At 41.9% G+C, this 22710-nt stretch overlaps 1 protein-coding gene across 1 annotated transcript; it reads left to right on the top strand.

Moving 5' to 3' along the window:
- The first annotated feature begins 182 nt into the window (after positions 1-182).
- On the top strand, positions 183-22607 carry myom2a (myomesin 2a). The gene is made up of 36 exons (XM_076091753.1): positions 183-317; positions 1012-1150; positions 1868-2022; positions 2480-2572; positions 4103-4191; positions 4399-4437; positions 5262-5426; positions 5587-5748; positions 5842-5983; positions 6141-6340; positions 6422-6475; positions 8134-8261; positions 8765-8948; positions 10634-10808; positions 11111-11232; positions 11437-11454; positions 12059-12246; positions 12358-12484; positions 12714-12892; positions 13242-13356; positions 14761-14920; positions 15305-15411; positions 15504-15548; positions 15647-15783; positions 15981-16125; positions 16923-16982; positions 17396-17463; positions 17582-17695; positions 18113-18200; positions 18733-18771; positions 19015-19120; positions 19435-19598; positions 19968-20004; positions 20098-20120; positions 20465-20520; positions 21180-22607. Exons 1-36 carry the CDS (start codon positions 199-201, stop codon positions 21699-21701), a joined length of 4464 nt encoding a protein of 1487 aa, XP_075947868.1. The 5' UTR covers positions 183-198; the 3' UTR covers positions 21702-22607.
- Positions 22608-22710: the final 103 nt, after the last annotated feature.

Below are 22710 nucleotides of genomic sequence, written 5' to 3'. Positions count from 1 at the left end.
CTGTCAATCCACCTCAAGACAATAAAACACAATATTACAGACCAGGAGGCTTTCCTATGGGAGCATCTGGCACTATTTTGTACTAATTTTCACCTCAGCTGGATCTTGGGAGATTTTAGCGCCACCACCTGCTTCTGCAAAACTAAAACTTGAAAGTCCATTACGGTGGAATGTTCCTTTAATGTCTGTTTTATAACAATGGACCCCCCCCCCCCTGCCGACAGGAAATCAAGCTCCACATCAGTGAGCCAGGTGAAGGCCCAGGCCACACAGGCTATGGCAGAACCAGTCTATACCATACCGGTGTTCCGGCAGAGGTGAGTCCCCATTGGCTGCTGTCATATGTCAGGCTATTTTAGGTATAAAGTAATACTGAGCTACAGTCTCTGCTAGCTGACCACAGTCAAGATGGCACATTAATATACTAAATGAACATCATGCTGTATTGAAGAAGACTTGAAACTAGAGATTGAGACCATAAACTCATGTTTACAATGTTTACTGAGGTAATAAATCAAGAGAGAAGTAGAGTCATTTTCTCATAGACTTCTATACAACCAGAGGAGTCGCCCCCTGGTGGACACTAGAGAGAATGCAGCTTTAAGACATGAAGCATCGACTTCACCACGCAGAACCGGAGGTTGCATAGGTACCGCCAAAGAAACCAAAACCGAGATCTTTGAATACATGTTTGTACGGAGTCGTAGATCTCATATCAGTCTATGAGAATATCAGCTGCTGTTTGATAATATTTCTGAATCCCTAGGGGTTGAATCTAATCTGCAGATGAAGTGTATTCTTCCTACTATGCCTCCAAGTTTAGTTCCTACTTTACTTTTTAAATTGTGAGATGGAAACATGGAGATTAAGTCAAAGGGCTTGAAATGAATTATTTAAGTGCTCATAAAAGACAAAAGTTTCAGGACTTGTTCTGTACATCACATGATTAATCACATGCGTGTTGTTGGTTCTTAGATCAGTAGTGGGTCAATTGAAGTTGTGTGTTGGTAGGACTGCGGAGGTGGGAACGGAGGAGTACCAGCGAGTGAGCACGAACGTTGAGAAAGGACTGACTGTTATTCAGGAGGAGCTGCACAGGATGAGGATGGTCACCAAGGCCCGAGTGGACAGTCTCGCTATCCATAGAGAGGTAAGCAGCTCGGAGGTGTTTCATGCTGTTATAATTGTGTTATATACTGTACATGGAACCAAATCAAAACATGACGTACCAGTACATGCAAAACTGCCTGATTTTATAAACTAAGTTGTCATAGCTCATGTTTAACAGCAGTGAAAATACACAGAAATCAAATCATTTCATCATTATTCATTGAAGGTTTTATATCGCACATATGCAGATGACACTCAACTGTACATGTATGTTTTACACACCACAATATTCTTGAGGATCTATTAGAATTTACTGAGCGAGTTTACACAAAGTCACATAGTGGAGGAGGGGACCATGAACCGTTTAAAATGGTACAAACCGTGCGTTCAAAAAAGTAACATAAATTGGATTTCACCAGTGATGAAACTTGTCCAGAGTTTTTACAGTTTGTTTGAGGACTCAAGAGGTCTTGTTGCTGTTTCACCATTCTGCCCCCAACATGTTACTCAATAAGACATTTGGGAAAGGATCATAGCGGGCATACATATGTTGGCTGCGTACAGTATTACGTATGTAACAATACATATTTATTTAAATGAAGGTAAAAGTTGTTGCTGCCTGACTCACTAACTCATTTGTCGATGTCAGTTTGGACCTGCTGATGACGACAACATGTGTGCACGGAAGGGTTTTATAGTGATGTCTTCTTTTTAATGTGCTGTATGCATTCTCTCGATGCTACTTTACTCCCTCCAGGTTAACGAAATGATGTACAGGAAGAGGGATTCGTTGGAGGAAATCCCAAGGATGCCGGACTTCCTGGTGGCCCTGCGGCCTCACACCGTGTGGGAGAAGACTCCCGTCAAGCTGTTCTGCACCGTGGAGGGAACCCCAAGACCCGTCGTCAAATGGTCAGAGTATTCTCATCCCACAGGAGCGGGTCTTAGACCTGACCTCAGTTTTCTTTTTATATACGCAAAAGCACATTTAAAGTATGCGTTTGAGCTTACAGCATCCGAGTCTAATCATGAAGTGGTAACACAGCTTATTACATTTTTATAAATATTTAACAACAGAAAAACTTGCAAATACAAGTCGAGCTACAAAACAAATCAAACAAAAGTCACAATTAACTTGATTAACTCTTCATGATGGTTCTTCGTTTGTATGTTTTCCTCATGTAGACCCCTTTAATCAAAATGTTCAGCACACCTCAGTTGTCATCACCTTGTAAATGTACTTTGCTATTTAAGTGCACAGCACATTTCTCTGTATTGTTGTACGGACCATCAGAGACTCATGTGTCCCCATAAACATGCTGGTTTTACCAGTTTAGAGTGAGAGCTGACAGCTGCTGGCTCTCTGCAGGTATAAGGGAGGAGTGCCAGTCGACCCACTGAGCGCCCCCGGGAAGTACAAGATCGAAAACAAGTATGGAGTCCACGGTTTGATCATCAGCAGGTACGCCCCCAAAGCCCAAACACTCTGCTGACGACACACTTTGGTCTGAAGAGTTTCTAAGGATATAATAACAGTGTTGAGGAAGATGTCAACTTCCTCCATATTAAACTACAGGAACTATTAAAGTTATGTTTATAGAGCACATTTCATACACACAGGCAACTCAAGGTGTTTCACATAACAGAGTTTAAAAAGACACCGGTAAAAAGAACAAAAGAATACATGAATAATTTTTTCAAAATGTTTAAAAACAAGAATAAAGTATTAAAAGAAGAAGAATAAAAGATTTAAAACAAAAAGTTTATAAAGAAGAATATGAGTATCAAATCAAAAAAAGTTAAAAAAGATAAGAAGAATAAAAAAAGTTAAAAAAACAAAATAAAAGTGCAAATATTTATATTTGCACTTTAAGAGTAAGAAAATCCCTTTCTTCAATTATCTTTTCTGCCTGGATAAAATGGAGAGAGAGAGAGGTAGAGAGGGAGAGAGGGAGAGGGTGAGGACCGTCAGATTGCGGGGGACGGCCCGGCTGTTTGTCATCTTCAAGACTCCTCAGCTGTTCCTGTCGGAGTGCTGACCTTTGCGTCATTCGAGCTACGAATTCCTCCCACTGCTCTCCCTCTCTCTCTCCCTCTCTCTCTCTCTCTCTCTCTCTCTCTCTCACTGTGAGAATATCTCCGTTCCTCCATCATTCCACATTGGAACTTTATGTCCCTGACTTTGTAAAAGTTAAGAATTTGGTCATTCAGAGCCCCGAGTGAAACGCTCTATAAGAAGAAGAGCACAGACTCGGAAGATGGATCGTCTTTTAAAATAGTCCAGTCCAGGGGGGGTGGGTGGGGGGGAGGAGGTCACATTTCTTCCTTCTATTCTCACCCGGCACACCAGACTCCTGCCATCGGTACACCTTCTTTTCCCCGCATGTGAGATCATTTGTCAAAAGAAGGCAGTGCATGATTTGATTGTAAAGCAGGTCTAGGTGCTATATAAATACTGTGAAAGTATCAACACGCTCAATCCACTGAGCAATGCTCACAGCCCGTATTCAGTGACTGCGTCTTTAAATGAGCTCTCTTAAAGAGACAGGCGCAAAAACGGAGCGTTTCAGGCAGATGGTGAATACAAGTGTATTCAGACAGACCGTACGAGAAAAATAAAGTGTTTTTTGAACATTAAAACACGTGAACATGTTCTGGAAGAAACCCAAATTACATGTATGAACCTTGAAATGAGCATGATATGTGTCCTTTAAATAAATAATTATTACAGACTAATAAAAGATACTCAAGTAGACATCATTCAAAGACAAAGCAGTAAAAGACGATATATGATGATACAAATCGTACACAGTTTAATTAATATACATTAAGTTTGAGAATTTAAAAAATCGAATTCAAAACATTATATTGAAATACTGAAGAACTGAACATATATTTTTGTTAGACATGTATGGAAAGTGTAAATCTGTGGATTTATAGTTCTATAGTTGTTTGAATAACATTGTGACGTGCTTGCTGTCTGGTGTTGTAGGTGTGCTGTGAGTGATACTGCTGAGTACAGTGCTGTGGCCACCAGCCCACACGGCACGGCTACCAGCAAGGCTACAGTTACTGTGAAGAGTACGTCGTTCTCTTATTCTGGCTCTCTACCATCATTATTATTATTAAAATTATTATTGTAGGATTTTTAGCATTTATTTTATTTCATTTCATATCATATTTCATATTATTTTATTTTTGTATACACATATATGTATTATGTTTTATGTAGTACCATTATTCACCTTCATGTTTCTCTTTTTATTCATGATTTTCTCTCCTTCACAGGACCAGCAGGATCCGGGGAGTCCTGCCTGCTTGGATTTGGTGAGGGGAGAGTGGAGGAGGGGGGGAGGAGGAGGGAGAGTGGAGGAGGTAGAGAGGAGGAGAGAGAGAGGAGGAGAGAGAGGAGGAGAAAGAGGAGGAGAGAGAGGAGGAGGAGGGAGAGAGAGGAGGAGGAGGAGAGAGAGAGTGGAGGAGGGAGAGTGGAGGAGGGAGAGAGAGGAGGAGAGAGAGGAGGAGGGAGAGAGGAGGAGAGAGAGTGGAGGAGAGAGAGAGGAGAGAGAGGAGGAGAGAGTGGAGGAGGAGAGAGAGGAGGAGAGAGAGAGGAGGGGAGAGTGGAGGAGGGAGAGAGGGGTCAGTAGCTGGAGGAAGGGTCCTTTTCAATTTCAAAGCTGTTGTCCTCGTCCAGATGCAGACAAATACAAAACAAGAGGAACTTCACAACTAATAGTTCAGCCCTTGATTATCTAATCGATAATTCATATAATGTTACTGCATGTGTCTGTGGTTATGGAAAATAAAGTTAATAATTATCTTCACCATTAAAAGAACCAGTTAGTGATTTAAAAGATGTTGAAACACATTAATTCGATTCAGTCCAGATGTTAGTTGGACGAGGAGCATCGTGGTGCTCTCCTTATTCAATGTTAAATCAAATATTGATTATTATTATTATGAGAAGATATTTCCTTCAAAACGTCTCTGGTGTTTCCGGCTGATTTTAAATGATTTACCTTCAAATTTAACTGCATGAATTCCTCCATAACGTGCAGCTTTGAAGATGCTCCTCCAGAAGAGAACCGTGTTTCAATGACTATGTTGTGAAACGTGAACGATTATTAACCCGTGAAGTGTCACTTCCTGCTCAGTGCCCCGTCTGACTGAGATCCACGCCAGTAAGCTGGAGGTCAGCCTGCTGGATCGCTTCTCGATGAGCTTCGGTGTGGAGGGCGGCTCCATCAGCCTGGTGTGCACCATGGTGGTCGTCCCCGACCTCCCCAACCTACCCCCCCTCGCCCAGTGGTACAGAGACGGTAAAACATTCATTTGATGCCTTGCTCCAGGACACATCAGCACATTTTATTCTGATTTAATTCAATTTAATTCAACAGAATCTTGCTCTATAGCCTAAAATTTGTGTTTAACTGTATATCTTTTTCCTTCACTGTGTTTTACCGCCTTGCCTGCGAACAGATAAACTGCTGACACCAAGTAATCTGGCGGAGATGTCGGTGGGCGGAGGCGGGGCCCGCTTGACGCTGCCTCACCTGGCCAAGGACGACGAGGGCCTCTACACCCTCCGCATCTTCACAAAGGACGGCACCGCCGAGCACAGCGCCTACCTGTTCGTCTCAGGTAGGGTTCATTCCTCCGCCTCGTGTGGCATTTTAACATCTATACATTTATCTTCCCTTCCTACCGTCTGTCCTTATCTCCTCGCTCCCTTAGATGCCGCCCCCTCTGTGGCCGGGGCCCCTGGTGCACCAATGAGCGTGAAGGCATATGACGTCAACGCCGACTATGTCCTGGTCTCCTGGAAACCTCCCAACACCGTCAACGAGGCGGCAATCATCGGATACTTTGTGGATCGGTCAGTCGGCATTTCTATTTTTACTGCACGCGAAGATGAATACAGTCAAATGAAACCACATCCAATGATGCAATATACTATCATCTTACTGATTGATCAGTTGAAGTGATTGACAGATGAATCAGATGAATTCACGGATGCTTTCCTCTCTCCGTAGGTGTGAAGCTGGCAGCGACACCTGGGTCCAGTGCAACGATGCCCCGGTGAAGGTTTGTAAATACCCGGTGCACGGCCTGAAAGAGGGCCGCTCCTACCACTTCCGGGTCAGAGCCGTGAACAAGGCCGGCATCAGCAGGGCGTCCCGCAAGTCGGACAAAGTGACCGCCCTCGACGCCGCCGAGAGCGAGAGGCTGCAAGGTACCGAGGAAGGTAAATAAAGGAGATACAAGCCGGCGCGTCGCCACTGTTTCCTAACCGCTCTGTTGTTTCCTGCAACAGTGATTCAAATCGAAGGGAAATACGACGTAGTGATCAAGGACGATGACCTGGAAGGTACGGTAGATTACAAAGGCTGATCTGGGATCACAGATTGGCTCTTAATCCTTTTTAAACCACTTCCCTGGACTCTCACACAAATACTAACGAGTGTCTCTTTCATCAGCGCCGTCACATTTACACGACATTCAGCACTTTAAAAGGGGAGTTGTGCAAAAACAATGCAGTTTAATTTGAGATAAATCCCATCAAGCTGATCACTGAGGCGTGTTGCAGTACCTCACATAAACAAAGATGAATCATCGTTCATTGCTGAATGGAGATTATGAACTCTCTAATGAGATGACAAAAATGTGACAAACATTTTAGGATTCACTCTGTCGGAAGAAATGTGTCACCTTTAAAACTCAGTACTCAAGAACTCGTATTGTATTTAGAGTATTTTAATTTGATGTTACTTTATACTTCTACTTCACTACCATTCAGAGGTAAATATTGTACTTTTTACTCCACTACATTTGTTTGATAACTTTAGTTACTTTGCAGATTAAATGTATTATGTTGACTCAACAGATTATGATGTATTTATATCTTATTATAGGTCAGGATGTGATAAACAACACAAGCTACCCAGCAGCTTATAATACAAAACATAAACAATAATACAATATGTATAATTCTGAAATGGGACATTCTTCATAATGAGTACTTTTACCTTTTGTAAATGAAGTTTGTATTGATGCTAGTACTTCTGTACTCTTACTTGAGTACAGTTCTGTAACAGAGTACTTTTACTCTGTAGTATTGCTACTTTTACTGAAGTAACAAATCAGAGTACTTCATCCGCCACTGAAATTGATTGAGATTAAATCTTGACATCAAGATATCAGCAATTATTTTTCTTTTATCTTATTTATTCCTCAGTTTTATTCATTTTTCATAGAATTGTGTGATTTCTCTCAGAGCAGAAATATGAGCTTTTACATCGGCGAGTTATTTTCGGTCTGTTATAAATGTAGAGTTCTTTAATTACCTCTTTATTGTATCGTACGTCAGTAAAAACCTTTCTACACTCTGACACCAGACGAGCTTCTCTCACATGTCAAAATCAAACCGTGAAACTGATACAAAACCAAATGAAACACAAACACACACAACACTGATCTAAATCTGTCGACGCGTCCTTTCCCCGTCTCCTCCCCTCCTAACTGTTGCCGTGCCGTCTTTGATTTAACTCCGACTCTTTCCTTTCACACTTTAATCGACTGAAGTGGTTTTGAAGTTGTATTTTTCCCCAATTAAACCATTTAAAGCGTGTTGAGTTTCTCCTTCTCCTCTCTAAAGCAAACCTTTAACACGAAAACTAAAACAACGCGTTGGTGTCATTTTGCACATGAGGCTCTTGTTGAAGTCCCACATTTTACTGTAATATTGCCAAACTTTAGCTCCTTTAGAGTTCTAAAGGGACTCTATTAAAGAAATCCGATAGGAGTCTAAAGTACGTCCTCAGCAGAACATCACTTTGTGCTGGTTCTCCTGTGTGTCTCTATAAACTCATCTACTGACTGGAGAAGAACCTCATACAAACCAAGGATGTGACTCCATTTGTTTATTTAACCTCATGAAATACATTCTCAGAATAAACAATGTGAGACTTCTGCAACAGGTGCCGCTTTATGTACTTTAGGCCTCAACACCGTTCAATCCCAATCCAGGCTACGTAACGATCCCGGGGGAGCCCACCGACGTGCACGCGTCCGAGATTTTAAAATCGTACGTGGTGCTGAGCTGGAAGCCTCCGAGCCCTCGCGGACGAACTCCGCTGTGCTACGTCATCGAGAAGGTGTGTGACGCTCCACCTTGTGGGCTTTCCATTTCCATCGATGCAGCACACCGTTAAGCTCTGTGCTGCTGTGAAGATAAAGAGCACGTTAACCTCTGAAACTCAAGTTTAAAGTCAACATGTTTATGAAGATGAAAGCACTAAAAACCCGTCATGTGTCACTTGTATTTTTGGGGCTCCGCTTGTTGATATGGCCGGTAAAATGAATACGAAGGTCCGCTCATATATCTTATGTTAAGTTTTAGGAATCCTTGCTAAACCTGTCAGTATTATTGTTATTCTAAACACACACACACACACACACACACACACACACACACACACACTTCATATGAATGCTTTACTTGAGCCCCGGTAAGACCAAGCGAATCCAAAATTGAGCCCCAACTATGCAAAGACACAAGCTCCCCCCCCCCCCCCCCCCCCCCCGAAGCTCCTCTTTGTGTTTGTGCTACATTGATGAACCCCCCCCCCCCCCCCCCCCTCCCTCGACTCTCCCACAGTGCTTAGCAGGCACTGGAGCTTGGCAGCGGATCAACACGGCAGTCAAACTGCACTCCCCCCGTTACCCGGTTTTTGATTTGCAAGACGGGCAAAAGTACCAGTTCCGAGTGTACTCGGTCAACCTGTACGGTTCCAGCGAGGCCTCGGCGCCCTCTGAGCCCGTCCAGAAGGTGGACGAGGACGGTAAGGCCTGCCGTCAGTGCACAGACACTTTCATACAAACACCCAAATATGCACACATACAAACATTTTATCTGTTCTATTTGTGTATTTTAATACTTCCAATAAGTCACATTAAGTAGAAACCTTTGAATTTCTTTTTAGTGCCGATGGCGCCTCAAATTGTTCCTGCATCTCTCTGTGGAACTGAAAGAGGGTCTTGAGTGAAGGCATATTCATGTTCCACCTCTTGTGTCAGTGCTTTGTTCTACTAAATGCATCTTATATTTTGTCTTGAGTTTCTATTAAGAGAAAAATAACCGACCTCTCTTATCTAAGAGAAAAACATTTAACATCGAGAACCAACAAAACGAGAACAAAGCAGGTATTCAAACAGAAGTAAGAGGACGTTTGTTTGTATATCTGTTCCTGCAGGAGGCTCACGGAGAGGAAGAGGAGAGGAAGACAAAAAAGGACTTTTTGACACAAAAAGAGAATTATATATTTTATATACGTTATGAGCGTGTTTGCGCTGTAATATCATCAGTGCTCGGACCTTGAGACGGGTTGATAGCGATTGCAAATGATCCGCAGTTCATGTTGCTTTCAGCGGCCGCAATCCATTCTGCTGAATTTGCCCCTCAGTGTCTCCTCATTCAGCCTCTAGTCTCTCCCAGAATTTAGTACTTTTTAAGATGGAAGTGCCTCTAAAACAGCGCTTTTGTATTTGTTTACGCACCACAACAGTTCCAGCAAACATCCTGAACTCCAAACACACAAACGTTCCTGCAAACAATGCATGAAATCATCTAATCGAGCTTTTGTTAAAAGGGGATCGCTGTATGTTCCAGGTACCGAGCTGCCGGTTGGTATGTACATTTTAATTACAACACTGTGTCACGCTGTTGTAACGTCACAAATGAGTTCGCTCGTCCACTGTGTGTGTGGTCTAACCGTGAGTGGTGGGCAGGAGACACAGGAACATGTATTCAGTACACAGGTCTTTGTATTGTGGCCTTAAAATATAGAACAAGACTTAAGTATATCAAAGACATCCTTCTCCATGAAACACAACTCATCTGATGCTGATTCATGTTTTAGCTTGCCTGCATGAATTGTTTAGCATTTCTTATTCACCAAATGCAGTATTTGTAAATAAAAACGCATTTTTCCACGCAGTCTCGATCACATCCCTCAAATGAAATCCTCTCTAATTTCACGCTTTTCTTTTGTCACAGGATCTTTAAAACAAACCACACATGTTGTGTTGAACCCAGTGTCACAGACCCAAACTCACGCTTTGTCTGTGCTCGTAGTGACGCCTCACGGTTCATTGACGCAACCTTTTGCATGTTTTATAAGTGGCAGTCATTGAGTAACCTGCAGTATGTGCAGGGGAACACCTGCTGTGAGTCAGTTATTAGTTGTTCCTGTTCTGTGATGGTGCGCATGGATGGGAGCCGGTACATTGCTTCCAGAAAGCGTAGATGGTCAGGTGTTTAACAAAAAGTCAGGTGATCAGTTCCTGAATCATCCTGATGTGTTCATATATCTTCATGTAGACGTTACTTTAGATGTCCAACGTTTGTGTCCAATGTTTATTTCCAGTCCGGTCCAATATACTTTTTAAATGAACCCATTCCTATGAATAATAATTGTGTCATCACTAGTATCTAATAATTATTTCTCTCCCCCCCCCCTCTGTACAGGCGTCCCCTCTGCTCCCGGTCAGGTTGTTGCCACCAGAAACACCAAGTCGTCTGTGTTTGTGCAGTGGCAGCCTCCCAAAACTCTGAAGAACCTCATGGGGTACTACATCGACGGCCGCGTTGTCGGAACCAAGGACTGGTTCCCCTGTAACCACAAGCCCTTCAAACACTCCAGGTGATTCAATTCTATAGAGCTTTATTTGTAAAGTCCACTATCACAAATCACAACCTCAGAGGAGGGATCCGTCTCCCGGGATGAACAGAAGTGCAATAGATGTCATGTGTACAGAATGAACAACACAGTCAATGCATATGACTCACTTTTAAATATAAATATATATGTAATGTATTAAAATACAATGTTTACATAGAGATATCATTTGCTGACACATGAGTAATGTTTTGGCAACACTACGAGGCACTAAAGAGCATCATGACAGTGAAGGAAACATGAATGTGTGTGTGTGTGTGTCTCAGGTTTGTGGTCCACGGTCTGATCCCAGGAGAGAGCTACACGTTCCGCGTCCAAGCCGCCAACGTCTTCGGCCTCAGCGACGAGTCTCAGGAGTCCTCCCCCATCGCCGTGGAGCCAGCGCTCGGTAAGAGCGTCCTCGCGTTTATCATAAGCTCTGTTTGTATGCAGAAGCCTTTGAGTTAAAAAAGTGCTTTAAAATGTTTACGACATGTTGGGTGTAAAATAAAAACTGCTTCGGTGAAGATGTAGCTGAAAACGAGAGGCGATGAGTTCACCGCAGTGTCAGAAACATGATCGAATGTTATCTTCATCTCATTATTCTATGCAGGCAAAGGGGTGGAATATGGTACGTACCAAATAGATGGTTTCCTCCCCCCTGACTCACCCACTTTGTCCACTTTCACTTTGCATTATGTGCTTTAATCACTGAACTGCATATGTTCAATGTCACAGAAGTAACTAAAAGCATTCATAAATCATTTTATAACGTTTTCTGTCGTTGCACAGATTTAATATCGTTTTAGTTTTTTCATATTGTTCTTGTTTAAAGCAAACAATGACCACTCAGAGTAACTTATGATCACATAATAACAATGATTATAATCTATCACAACTGTGGGAATTATTAAAAACTATGATCCGTGCAACAACAATAAAACATCTGAGAGACAAGCAATTATTAAGTATTATAAAGGATTTTGACACTTGACCTTGTAAGTCATTATAAAATAGTTTATAATGTGTTATGATTATTGTTATGAAGCATAAATATGTGTGAGTGCTTATATCTAAGAGTACAGAGCTATAAGCAGATTATAATTATGTTTATAACACATCACGGACACTTTTACTCTCACGGTGAAGTGAAATCATGAAACAGATGTTTTTTCTCATGTGTATCTCTGTATGAAGTATCTCATATTAAACATGAAACATTATATGTGACTCAGCGACTCCCAGCGCTCCCTTCGGCATCACCATGCTGAGCTGCGACGGCTCCTCCATGACTTTGGCCTGGAGGCGTCCCAAACACTGCGGCGGCTCCAAGATCAACGCTTACTACATCGACAAGAGAAACGCCGACACTCTGACGTGGAAGGAGGTGAACCTGTCGGCCGTCACGGAGAGGATCTGCACCGTGAGTGGCGTCAGTCTGACACTAAATTCCATTCAAATAAATGAAACAGTAAAGAAACACTAATATGTTCTTCCTTCCTTCCTTCCTTCCTTCCTTCCTTCCTTCCTTCAGGTTGACAATCTGACGGAGGGAATCTTCTACGAGTTCAAGATCCAGGCCGCTAACATGGCCGGTGTCGGCGTGCCCTCGGCTCCCAGCGCCCCGATCAAGTGTGAAGCTTGGACCATGGAAGAGCCAGGTGGGAGAACCATCACTGCTGCTCAAACAATATATAACGCTGACGCACTGTTCCTGTAATTACCTGGATCCTATGTTTTTAAAGTGTTAGTAAGAAAGGAAAATACACCAGAGCAACTCTCCAACAAGTAGGACATTGAGTGGGTTTTTTGCAGCGACAGAACTCCAAGGCAGACGTCTTTCCTCTTCGGTTCTGCTCATGTGTTTGTTTTGTTGTGTCTATCCTCCAGGCCCAGCCTACGACCTGAGCTTCAGCGAGGTCAGAGGTCAGTCCCTGGTCCTCCTGTGGAAGGCTCCGGTCTACACCGGAGCCGCTGCAGTCTCTGGCTATTTGGTGGACATGGCCAAGAAGGACTCGTCAGAGTTTGTCACTCTGACTCAGGAGGCTGTGAGCCAACGTTACCTGAAGGTAGGAGACCGACGGTCCGACTGGAGACAATGCTGCAACTTACAGTTACTGTGAGGAACCTGAATTTAATATCGATAACCTCTTCATGACAAACAGAAGTTTATAAGTTTCATAATGAGACTTTTTTGCGACTTTGCAACAAAAAACAGAACACTGAAAATAGTGAGACCTTTTATAAAGCCGATACGTCTACAGCTGGCTTCTCCTCTGATAGCCCTCGTTTCACCGGGCTTGTTTTGCTCTTGCAGCAGATAAAAAAAAACACCAAATGGACATGTTGAGAGAAGGTTTGAATGCATTGAAAACTTCCATGTAAAGCCCGTAAAGGTGTTTCAATGGTTTGCTGCAGGTGACTAGTCTGGAGGAAGGAGAAACCTACGTGTTCAGAGTTCGCTCCGTCAGTGCAAAAGGTGTCGGGAAACCTTCCCGGCTGTCTGAGCCCGTCTGTGCCAAAGCTCTTCCAGGTAACAGCAGCTAAACACTGCTCACGTCTACCTATTTATTCTGTGTCACACCTTTTATACCAACAACATACCTGCTAACACGTCAGGGAATGTGTTGTATTTGTACTTTACGTCACTGCAACTCACCAAACACATACAGCTTTCTTACAGATATCAACATAACTGCCACTTCATAACAAAGATGTAGTTAAATTACTCATAGAAATTCGCTATGATTCATATTATAAACACGAAGGTAGGTGAGCATTTTGCCGTCCTGATTCATGGTTATTACACAGAATCTGTTTTCATCTGTAACCTTAAAACAAAAGGGAAGGTTCAGAACTGAATCTTATTATAATATGGTAATTATCAATTCTGACGTCTTAGAATGTTCATGTAGTATCCTTTAATATTGTCACCTATATTACCTCATTATTGTCAGGTTATTAACCCATTAATGTCACCATGTTACCATTTTAAATCATTTTATTGTTAGCAGGTTACTATACTGTTATCAAAATATTAATTAGTTTTGTTGCTGTCTTTAAATGTGGGTCCACATTATTACTCTTTAGGCCCTTTTTACATAAATCTCAGTCTGATGTTCCCCAGATATACTTAGTGTTATTACAAAGCTATTACCTGGTTATTACTTCATTATTACCTCTTCATTATCAAGCTATTACCAAGTTATTACTTCATTATTACCTCTTCATTATCAAGCTATTACCTGGTTATTACTTCTTCATTATCAAGCTATTACCAAGTTATTACTTCATTATTACCTCTTCATTATAAAGCTATTACCAAGTTATTACTTCATTATTACCTCTTCATTATCAAGCTATTACCAAGTTATTACTTCATTATTACCTCTTCATTATCAAGCTATTACCTAGTTATTACTTCATTATTACCTCTTTACTATCGAGCTATTACCACATTATTACCAAGCTTTAATGTAAAGTGCTACCCAAACAGCAAATCATTGACCTAAAAATGCAGAAACCACAGTTTTAGTGTTGGACTGACATCCCTCCTAAACAATGTGTCAATATATTAACAAAGCACTTTATCTGAAAGCAGTAAGTCCAGAAGTGTTAACTACTACTTTATTACACACCTTGTAAAGTAAACTCCTTTTTGATACCCTGGTTATGTTACATCGGTTTTTGGACTTACTGGACTGAATCTTAAATGTGTTCAGGAAATATTTTCCGAGAAAACTTTGTTTGCACAGTACTTGTACTAGTATACTTGATTTGTACATGCAGTATTTATAAAGGAATAATATGAAAATCCTGTATCTTCACTCAGCTAACTGAGGTGCAAAGAAATACCCCAAATCCCCTCACAATACGTTCCAGCTGGATGTGGACCAGAGTGTTATACTTAAGATATATAAACGCTTCATGTTCACAGGCACTCAGGAGATTGTGGCCGGTGTGGACGAGGTGACCGGAGACGTCTTCCTGTCTCTGGAGGCCTGTGAGATCTCTGAGATGTCCAAGTTCGTGTGGTCGAAGAACTACAAAGCCATCGGCGACTGCCCCAGGGTCGCCGCCACCGCCAAGGGCAGAACGTAAGCTTGTCGTTATCCTCGACCCGTCGCGGGAGGAGCTCCGGTGTTTTATGTATTTGTTCACAGTAAAGAATTAAGTTTACTGCACAGAGAGACTCATTAACACAGCAAACAGTCTGGTCTCCGTCTGGTTTGCTCTCGGTCAGCGTCTCCTCACCGAACAGGATCCTGTTTCCTGTTGTTCACAAACAAACAGAAGATAATTCATTGATTCTCAGGATGCATTATTTGCTCTTATGTGATGTTCAACATCTGATTATTTTTCTTTTTTTTAGTTTCAGCCACAATAGTACAAGCTGACATTGTGAAAAAAACTCATTAATTAGAGCTTATTTATTTACCTGAGTCACGTGGATAATTATAGTCGCTGTGTTTGTCTCTCAGCTCCAGACTGACGTTCACCAACCCGGACAAAGACGATCTGGGCAGATACTCTGTCGCCGTCACCGACACAGACGGAGTCTCTGCCAGCCACACGCTGACTGAGGACGGTACGTCTTTTTAGTCCGTCTAGTTAGGCTGTTGTTGTTGTTGTTGTTGTTTGTTTGCGGCTCATGTTTGTTGTCTTGAATCCATTCTGCAGCCCTGAACACGATGCTGGAGCTCAGCTATGCCATCAGACATCCCGGTGAGTATTGTGCACCAGCGGCACACATCCTGTATCAATTAATATCAACACTGCTTCCTAAGGATCCTAATCTCTGTGTGTCGTTTGTTTCTGCGCAGTTGTTCCTCTGAAGCACGGCCTGAACTACGAGATCTTGGAGAAGGGTCACGTCCGCTTCTGGGTGCAGGCCGTCAAACTGTCCCCCTCTGTATCCTACAGGTTCATCGTTAACGACAAGGAGGTCAAAACTGGGGAGGTAACATTCATACTGACTACGTTTCAAAGTTAGTGTACTTGCAGCTGTTTATTATGTGCATTCAAAATATGTGTTGTAAGTCTCAGACATGAGGCTGTAACAGCGGTTGACTTCATGAATATCAGATGTAAAGATGATAGATGAAGGAGATTCTTGGTGTGCAGTAGATGTAATTATCGTCCTTGTTTTCCTCTCAGGGCATCAAGATCAGCCACGACGTGGCCTCAGGAGTCATCCAGATGACGGTGGATCTTTTCACCAGAGCCAACGAGGGAACTTACACGGTCCAGATCCACGACGGCAAGGCCAAGACCCAGAGCTCCCTGGTGCTGGTGGGCGACGGTGAGGCTTCCTCCGCCCGCGCATCACTCACATTAACTGAGTCACGTTAGCACAATCTCATTTATGAGATAAACATCACATTACAATGTGAGTTCATGTATGATTCATATGGAATTATTCACTTTTTTGAGATTTATTTGTGTCAAAATGGATTTAAATGTAAATATGAATTACATATATATATATATACATTCTGGCACACTGACGTTTTCCTAAACTAAATAATGTGTTGTTAACTGTTTACTTTACAGATGATTGTCAGCCTACAGTATACGACTATATGAGCTATTGTAGTGACAGAGAAATAAATAAACAATGAAAATGCTGCTGCAGAGGTTTTTCATAGAAAAATCTTTGGTCGGAGATAAAATACTTGAACATTCTGGGAATGAAAACAGTCAAATTGAAAAATATTTAATATTGGCTCATATTATACCAGCTGTTTTTGTTGTATGTTTACATTAAATTGAATCCGTGGTGGAAAGTAACTTATTCCATTTTCACAAGTACTACTCAAGTATAACTTTCATAAAAGTGTAGTATTTTCATTCTATGCTGCTTTGTACTCCTAGTCCACTACATTTATCTGACGGCCTTATTTACTTGTCTACACACGAAATAGATGCTTCGTTTGTAAAATATGAGTAATTACAGAATCATTGTTGTGGATTAAACTACCCAACAGTACTAAAGGTAGCTCAGATTATCTAAAGTACAAGGTCTGAGTACTTCGTCCACCACTGAACATTCTCCGTATGTATTGATCGTGACTCGTGTTTTGTGTTTTCCTGTTTCAGCGTTCAAAGTTGCTCTGAAGGAGGCCGACTTCCAGAGGAAAGAGCACATCAGGAAGCAAGGTAGCGACCCGTCACCACGTCTACCGTTAAGCCCCAAACGTCCCCAAACACAGACAGAAGCTCTTCGGAGCACAAACTGCTCGTCAGCGTTAATTGTGTTTCTGAGACATTCGTCATCTCCTCCGAACACATCGCAGTGTTTGTCAGTCTTAGTCTGGTGTGTAATCACGCTACAGGCAAACAGACAAGGGGTTCATCTCTGGGTTGGATGCAGGAATTTTTAAGGATGTGCAAAATACATTTTGTTCTGTTCTCGTCACTTTTGTGTATTTTTATGCATATTTAAAAAGTAAATATTAATATGATTTAAAAGAGCACATTTAGGAGGAGTGTACATAGTGTTTTTATTTAATTTATTGCTGCTCTTTATGTCTTAAAATCCTAATTTAAATGATCCCACTTCTTCATTTTAGGTCCACATTTCTCTGAGTATCTGTACTTCACTGTCACTGAGGATTGCACTGTTATGCTCGCCTGCAAGGTAAACATTAAATCACTATCTCTAAACAATCTTTGTTATTGCTTCTTTTTCTCTCACTGAAACTAATCCTTGTGTGTGTGTTTGTGTGTGTGTGTGTGTGTGTTTGTGTGTTTGTTAGGTGGCCAATGTGAAGAAGGACACGTCCTTCCACTGGTTCAAAGAGGATGATGAGATTGTTCCAGAAACTCCTCCCAATGTCGTGTCCGGAGCCTGCGCTCTTCCCATCCATCTGGTAACTACTGCAGCATCCACACCAAAGTACATTCATTCTCACTATATATATCTATATATAGATATATATAGATATACGTATGTATACACCGTTTCCTGGGGTTGTAAAAATGTTTTGGCTAAAGCTTTAATGCACATTTGTTCACCTGAAATTGTTTGAAATATAAACAATATATACAATAGATGAACCGACAGCCCATGAAATACAACATGTCAAATACCTGATTACACAATCAGCTGTCTCAATAATGACTCTTACGTGTATTTTCACCGTTACTGCTTCATTGTAATTAGATAACCACACTGTAATGTATTTTATTCATCCAGGTTTATATTTATATTTAGTTTTTAAAATAAACAGATATTTCTGTTTTATGTTACTGCTGCCTGTTGAAACTATAATATTGTTTTTTCTCAGTTTTCTAGGAAGGATCAGGGCGTCTTCAAGGCCGTGCTCAGTGACGACAGAGGAAAGGACACTTCTCTGTTTGACATTTCAGGCAAAGGTAATAATAATATTAATGTTAATAATCTTGATTTGATTGGCACCTTTCATACAATGCAGTTTAAAGTGCTTTACATTTAACAAATAATTTAAATAAAGATGAAGTGCTTTGTGTTGCAGAGAAAGCAAACTATTTAAAAGATCAACCAGAAAAGAAACTCCTCTACTATTTTTATTTATTTATTTTTATTTTCCTATCATATCTTTTAATCGTCTGTTTTTATTATTTCTCGTCTAACTTTTCCTTTTTCTCTTTATTGTGGTCTATAGTTTTAACTTTATTCATCCATAAATTAGAATATCTCGTCTGCTCGTTAGCTGTGAGCCGGTGGACGTGTTGTAAAACGTGACTGTTTTATTCGTTATTGACGATCAATAAAAAGAGAACGGTCATTTAAAATCAGCGTGTGGGACTAAATGTGAAGCATGTGAGCAGCGGTGCGAGAAAGAGGCTCAGTTAAAGAGCAACGTCGTTAAGTGCTGTTTTAATATATTATAATATCACGTATTTTGTCTCCGTCTTTGATTTTCAGTGTTTGACGACATCATCAACGCCCTCGCCCACAATGCTGGTGAGTGTGATGAGCGGATAAAAACATCGTCTCGATCTTTGTTCCCTTGTGTTTTTCACTGCATGACAGGATGTGATCAATGTGTTCGACTGGTAAAACACACAACAACATGCAAACGTGACGATATTTAACCGAGCAGCCATTCCCCAGCAGGAACTGCTGAATGTAAATACAGTGTCTACTTTAAAGTAGTCTAACAGTTGCTAGTGCAGCCTTTGTAACTTCGGGCTGATTGTTTTCCAGGTGCGTCTGCCTCTGAGCTGGTGCTGCAGTGTACACCAGAGGGCATCAGGCTGCAGTGCTACATGAACTACTACACGGAGGAGATGAAGACCGTCTGGAAACACAAGTACAGTTTAATTCAATATATATGACTCCACCTGGTACATCACCAGTGTACCGGATTGGAGCTGTGTAACAATGTTCTGCCAGCTGTCGAGTTCTGTTTTATGCCAAATATCAGTATCTAGACTTCCTAGTACAGTGATATTTTACAACCAGTCTGGTACAAAAACACAGAATATCTCTGTGAATAAAACTAGCTTTCATGTACAAAAACACATTACTACGAATATACATCAAGCAAGTCTGTTGCACTGCAGACGTTTCAGTGTTTGCTCTCACGTCATGAGTGTTGAGCAGTGACTCCTGTGACTCCTGCAGGGAGAGTAAGATCGCCTCCTCTGAGAAGATGAGGATCGGGGGCACAGCGGAGATGGCCTGGATGCAGATCTGTGATCCGTCCGACAAGGAGAAGGGTAGCTACTCCATCGAGATCTCAGACGGCGTGCAGACCCACGCCAGAGCCTTCGACCTCTCCGGACAAGGTAGAGAAATATCTGTAACATGTAACATTGAAGGGTATTTTTGCTTTTTTATTTTATTTTTACTCTGTAACCATTAGTTTTAATTTCTATATTTATTTTGTAAATAAGTAAATGATTTATTTATTTTATTTATTTTATTTATTTTATTTATTTTATTTATTTTATTTATTTTATTTATTTTATTTATTTTATTTATTTTATTTATTTTATTTATTTTATTTATTTTATTTATTTTATTTATTTTATTTATTTTATTTATTTTATTTATTTTATTTATTTATTTTATTTATTTATTTTATTTATTTTATTTATATAAAACTGTAAAACCTTTGGTGGCTTTGAAAAGTAATTTTACATATTTTTTTGCAGCGTACACCGATGCCTATGAGGAGTACCTGAGACTTAAGTGAGTTATTTGAAAAAACGGTAGTTTGTGAACATACATCTTTAAATTGTGTCCAAATCATTTTAATCACATTTATGTTCTTTTGTCTTTTAGGGCAGCCGCATTTGCTGAGAAGAGTGAGTATATCATTATGTAATAAACCGACACTGTTAGTGAGAGATTATTTATTCCATCATCAGCTTTTCATTTAAGGGACGTATTTGGGATTTTTTTTCTGATCTTCGTCGATCACGTCATGATGTTTTTAAAGACGAGTTATTTGCTTCTAAAGCAGAATGAATGTTAAAGTTCAAAGAGTTTTTACATTTGCTCCTCTTTCTCCCGCTGAGCATCTCCACCTTGTTTGCACTGAGACAGGTGGAGTCTAACATGACTTCACAAAGCAAACAGATATTCTCCACTAAAGTAGAGCTTTACTTCTTTGTCAGTAAGTAACACGCGTGTTGTTGTCTCTCCTCAGACCGTGGCAGAGTGCTCGGTGGTCTGCCTGACGTGGTCACTATCATGGAAGACAAGGTGAGGATGTTAAACACGTTGATACAGTGTTAATAATATGTAACATGACATCGTCATACATTATATTTTCGGGGTTTTGTTTACGTCATTACAAGCAGTTGGTAGCATTACTGTATGAAGCAGCGCAGGAACAAACTAAATGTAGAAAAGAGCTCTGTGGGTCGTCACCGGCTCTTGTTCTGGTGTCCAGCCATGCAGCTACTTTAGCTTTCATGTGATGGAGTCACCCCAGCACAATGGAGGTGAATGGGATTTTGTTTAATAATTGGGGTGCCGTTCCCCTATGTTGGGAACCAGAGTTCTAGCTTCTAGCGTTTTTTTTATTGTTCAGTTTAACTGGCCCTTTAATTGACCCTTCGCTAAGTCCCACCCCTCGAAAGCAGACTGGCCAATCAGAGCATTGTCCGGCTCCCACCAGGGTCCAACAACTGTCCGGCTCGGCTCCATAGATGCTCATCAGTGGTTTCAGATTCCCTTCATTAGATGATATTCGTTCAGTGAGTGCAGTTAGTGACAGTGTGGGCTCCATGGTAACGTAGCTCTGACAGCTCGACGGACTAGCAGCCGGGGGGCGGGGCTTAACCGAGGGTCAATGGTTTTTGGTACGAACCTGCATTTTGAATACATTTTGACTTGAGCTGCCTCTCGTCCCCCTTCAGTCTCTGAGCCTGACCTGCACCGTGTGGGGCCAGCCGACCCCTGAGGTCTCCTGGTTCAAGAACGAGCAGGAAGTCGCCTCCAACGAGCACACCAGGGTCACGTTCGAGGGCGGCAAGTTCTCCAGCCTCGTGATCAACAAGGTCACCCCCGACGACTCCGGCAAGTACAGCATCAACGTAAGGAACAAGTACGGCGGCGAGTTCGTCGAGATCACCGTCAGCGTCTACAGGCTGGGCGAGAAGTTACCCGAGCCCAAACTGGGACAGCCCAAAACGGCTGCAGCCACGCCTGCAACCACGCCCGCACCGCCAAAGACCCCAGCCACGCCCTCCAAGACCCCGACCCCCACCCCTTCTAAGTCCCAGACCCCAGCGTTCATGAAGAGCCCGACTCCAGCCTCCACCCCGGTCCCCAAATCTCCAACCCCGACCCCGAAGTCTCCGACCCCGACTCCATCTCGCGGCGTCAAGTCGCCCACCCCACCCAGATTCATGAAGTCTCCGACCCCACCGAGGAAGTAGACGACGGCGGTGACGTCTAAAGGGGGGGAACGGTTTGATTTAGAGCATGAGTGTGAAGCCAGGAGGCGTTAAGGTTTATGTAGATGTAGTCACTGTTAAAAGTCCCACTTTGTGAACTTCTGGTCGACCACTTGCAAAGTTTTTCAGTGTTCTAGTTGCAGGATATTTATAGAGATACAAAAAGAGAGACTTAACGTTCAGTAGATTTCGCCGCTGTGCTTTTGACACAGTCGGGGGGGAAAGAGGCGCAAAAAAACGAAGAAAAAACCCCAAAAAGAAACAAAGGGTCGATGTTTATGTTCAGTGTTTTAAAAGCTGCACCTTCCACTTTGCAGCGTAAGTGGAAGGCCTGTTAAAGAAAGTGTTTGTGGACGTTGAAGGATAATTCCTGTTAATTGCACAATTTCATTCTTATCAGTGACATCACTACGACGGAGTCAGACGGTCAGACAGGTCGTACGCAAACTGTAAAGTCATCACCCGAACTGTCCTTTCTGGTTCCACTTAACCCAAACCTACTCATCGTAGTTATCGGCACAAAGTTTCTTGTTTTATCACCGACATGTCGGGTGGGATGACTTTCAGTTTGACCTGATTCTGCGTCTCACCCCGTCTGTAGTGATGTCACAGTGTTCCCAGATGTGAGCCGTTTACGATGACCAAACCTCTGGATATAAGATCAAAGTTGTCATAAACAGGAAGTACCTTGTAGAGTGGGTGACCAGGGCGCTGGGGTCATGTTGTGTCAGGACCTGGTTGGGACATCAACACCAGATACCAGATTATTGTTTTTGTGATGTTTTCCTCATCACCTGCTTTTGTCTCCTGGTCGCTTTCATCAGTTGGAATAAAAACAAATTCACTTCCTGCCCTGGTCTCTGTGCCAGAGAGGTCAGTCTGTGACATGTTGTGTGTGCCCCCCCCCCCATGCTTTGTGATAGCAATAAACTCTCAACCTCCTCCTGATGTCTTTGTGGTTCATCTATTCTCTTTATTCATTTTAATTCAG

The sequence above is a fragment of the Anarhichas minor genome, unplaced genomic scaffold, assembly GCF_050575085.1.
Source record: "Anarhichas minor isolate MPS153535 unplaced genomic scaffold, ASM5057508v1 ptg000014l, whole genome shotgun sequence".
Lineage (NCBI taxonomy): Eukaryota > Metazoa > Chordata > Actinopteri > Perciformes > Anarhichadidae > Anarhichas > Anarhichas minor.
This window is presented reverse-complemented; position numbering and strand designations above follow the sequence as displayed.

Bases quoted from the DNA above. Each gene is read 5' to 3' on its own strand.
- myom2a (XM_076091753.1), top strand. From the start codon at position 199: ATGGACCCCCCCCCCCCTGCCGACAGGAAATCAAGCTCCACATCAGTG. The intron at 13,357-14,760 runs GTAACAGCAGCT...TCATGTTCACAG, and splicing joins CTGTGCCAAAGCTCTTCCAG to GCACTCAGGAGATTGTGGCC. The intron at 15,412-15,503 runs GTACGTCTTTTT...TCCATTCTGCAG, and splicing joins CCACACGCTGACTGAGGACG to CCCTGAACACGATGCTGGAG.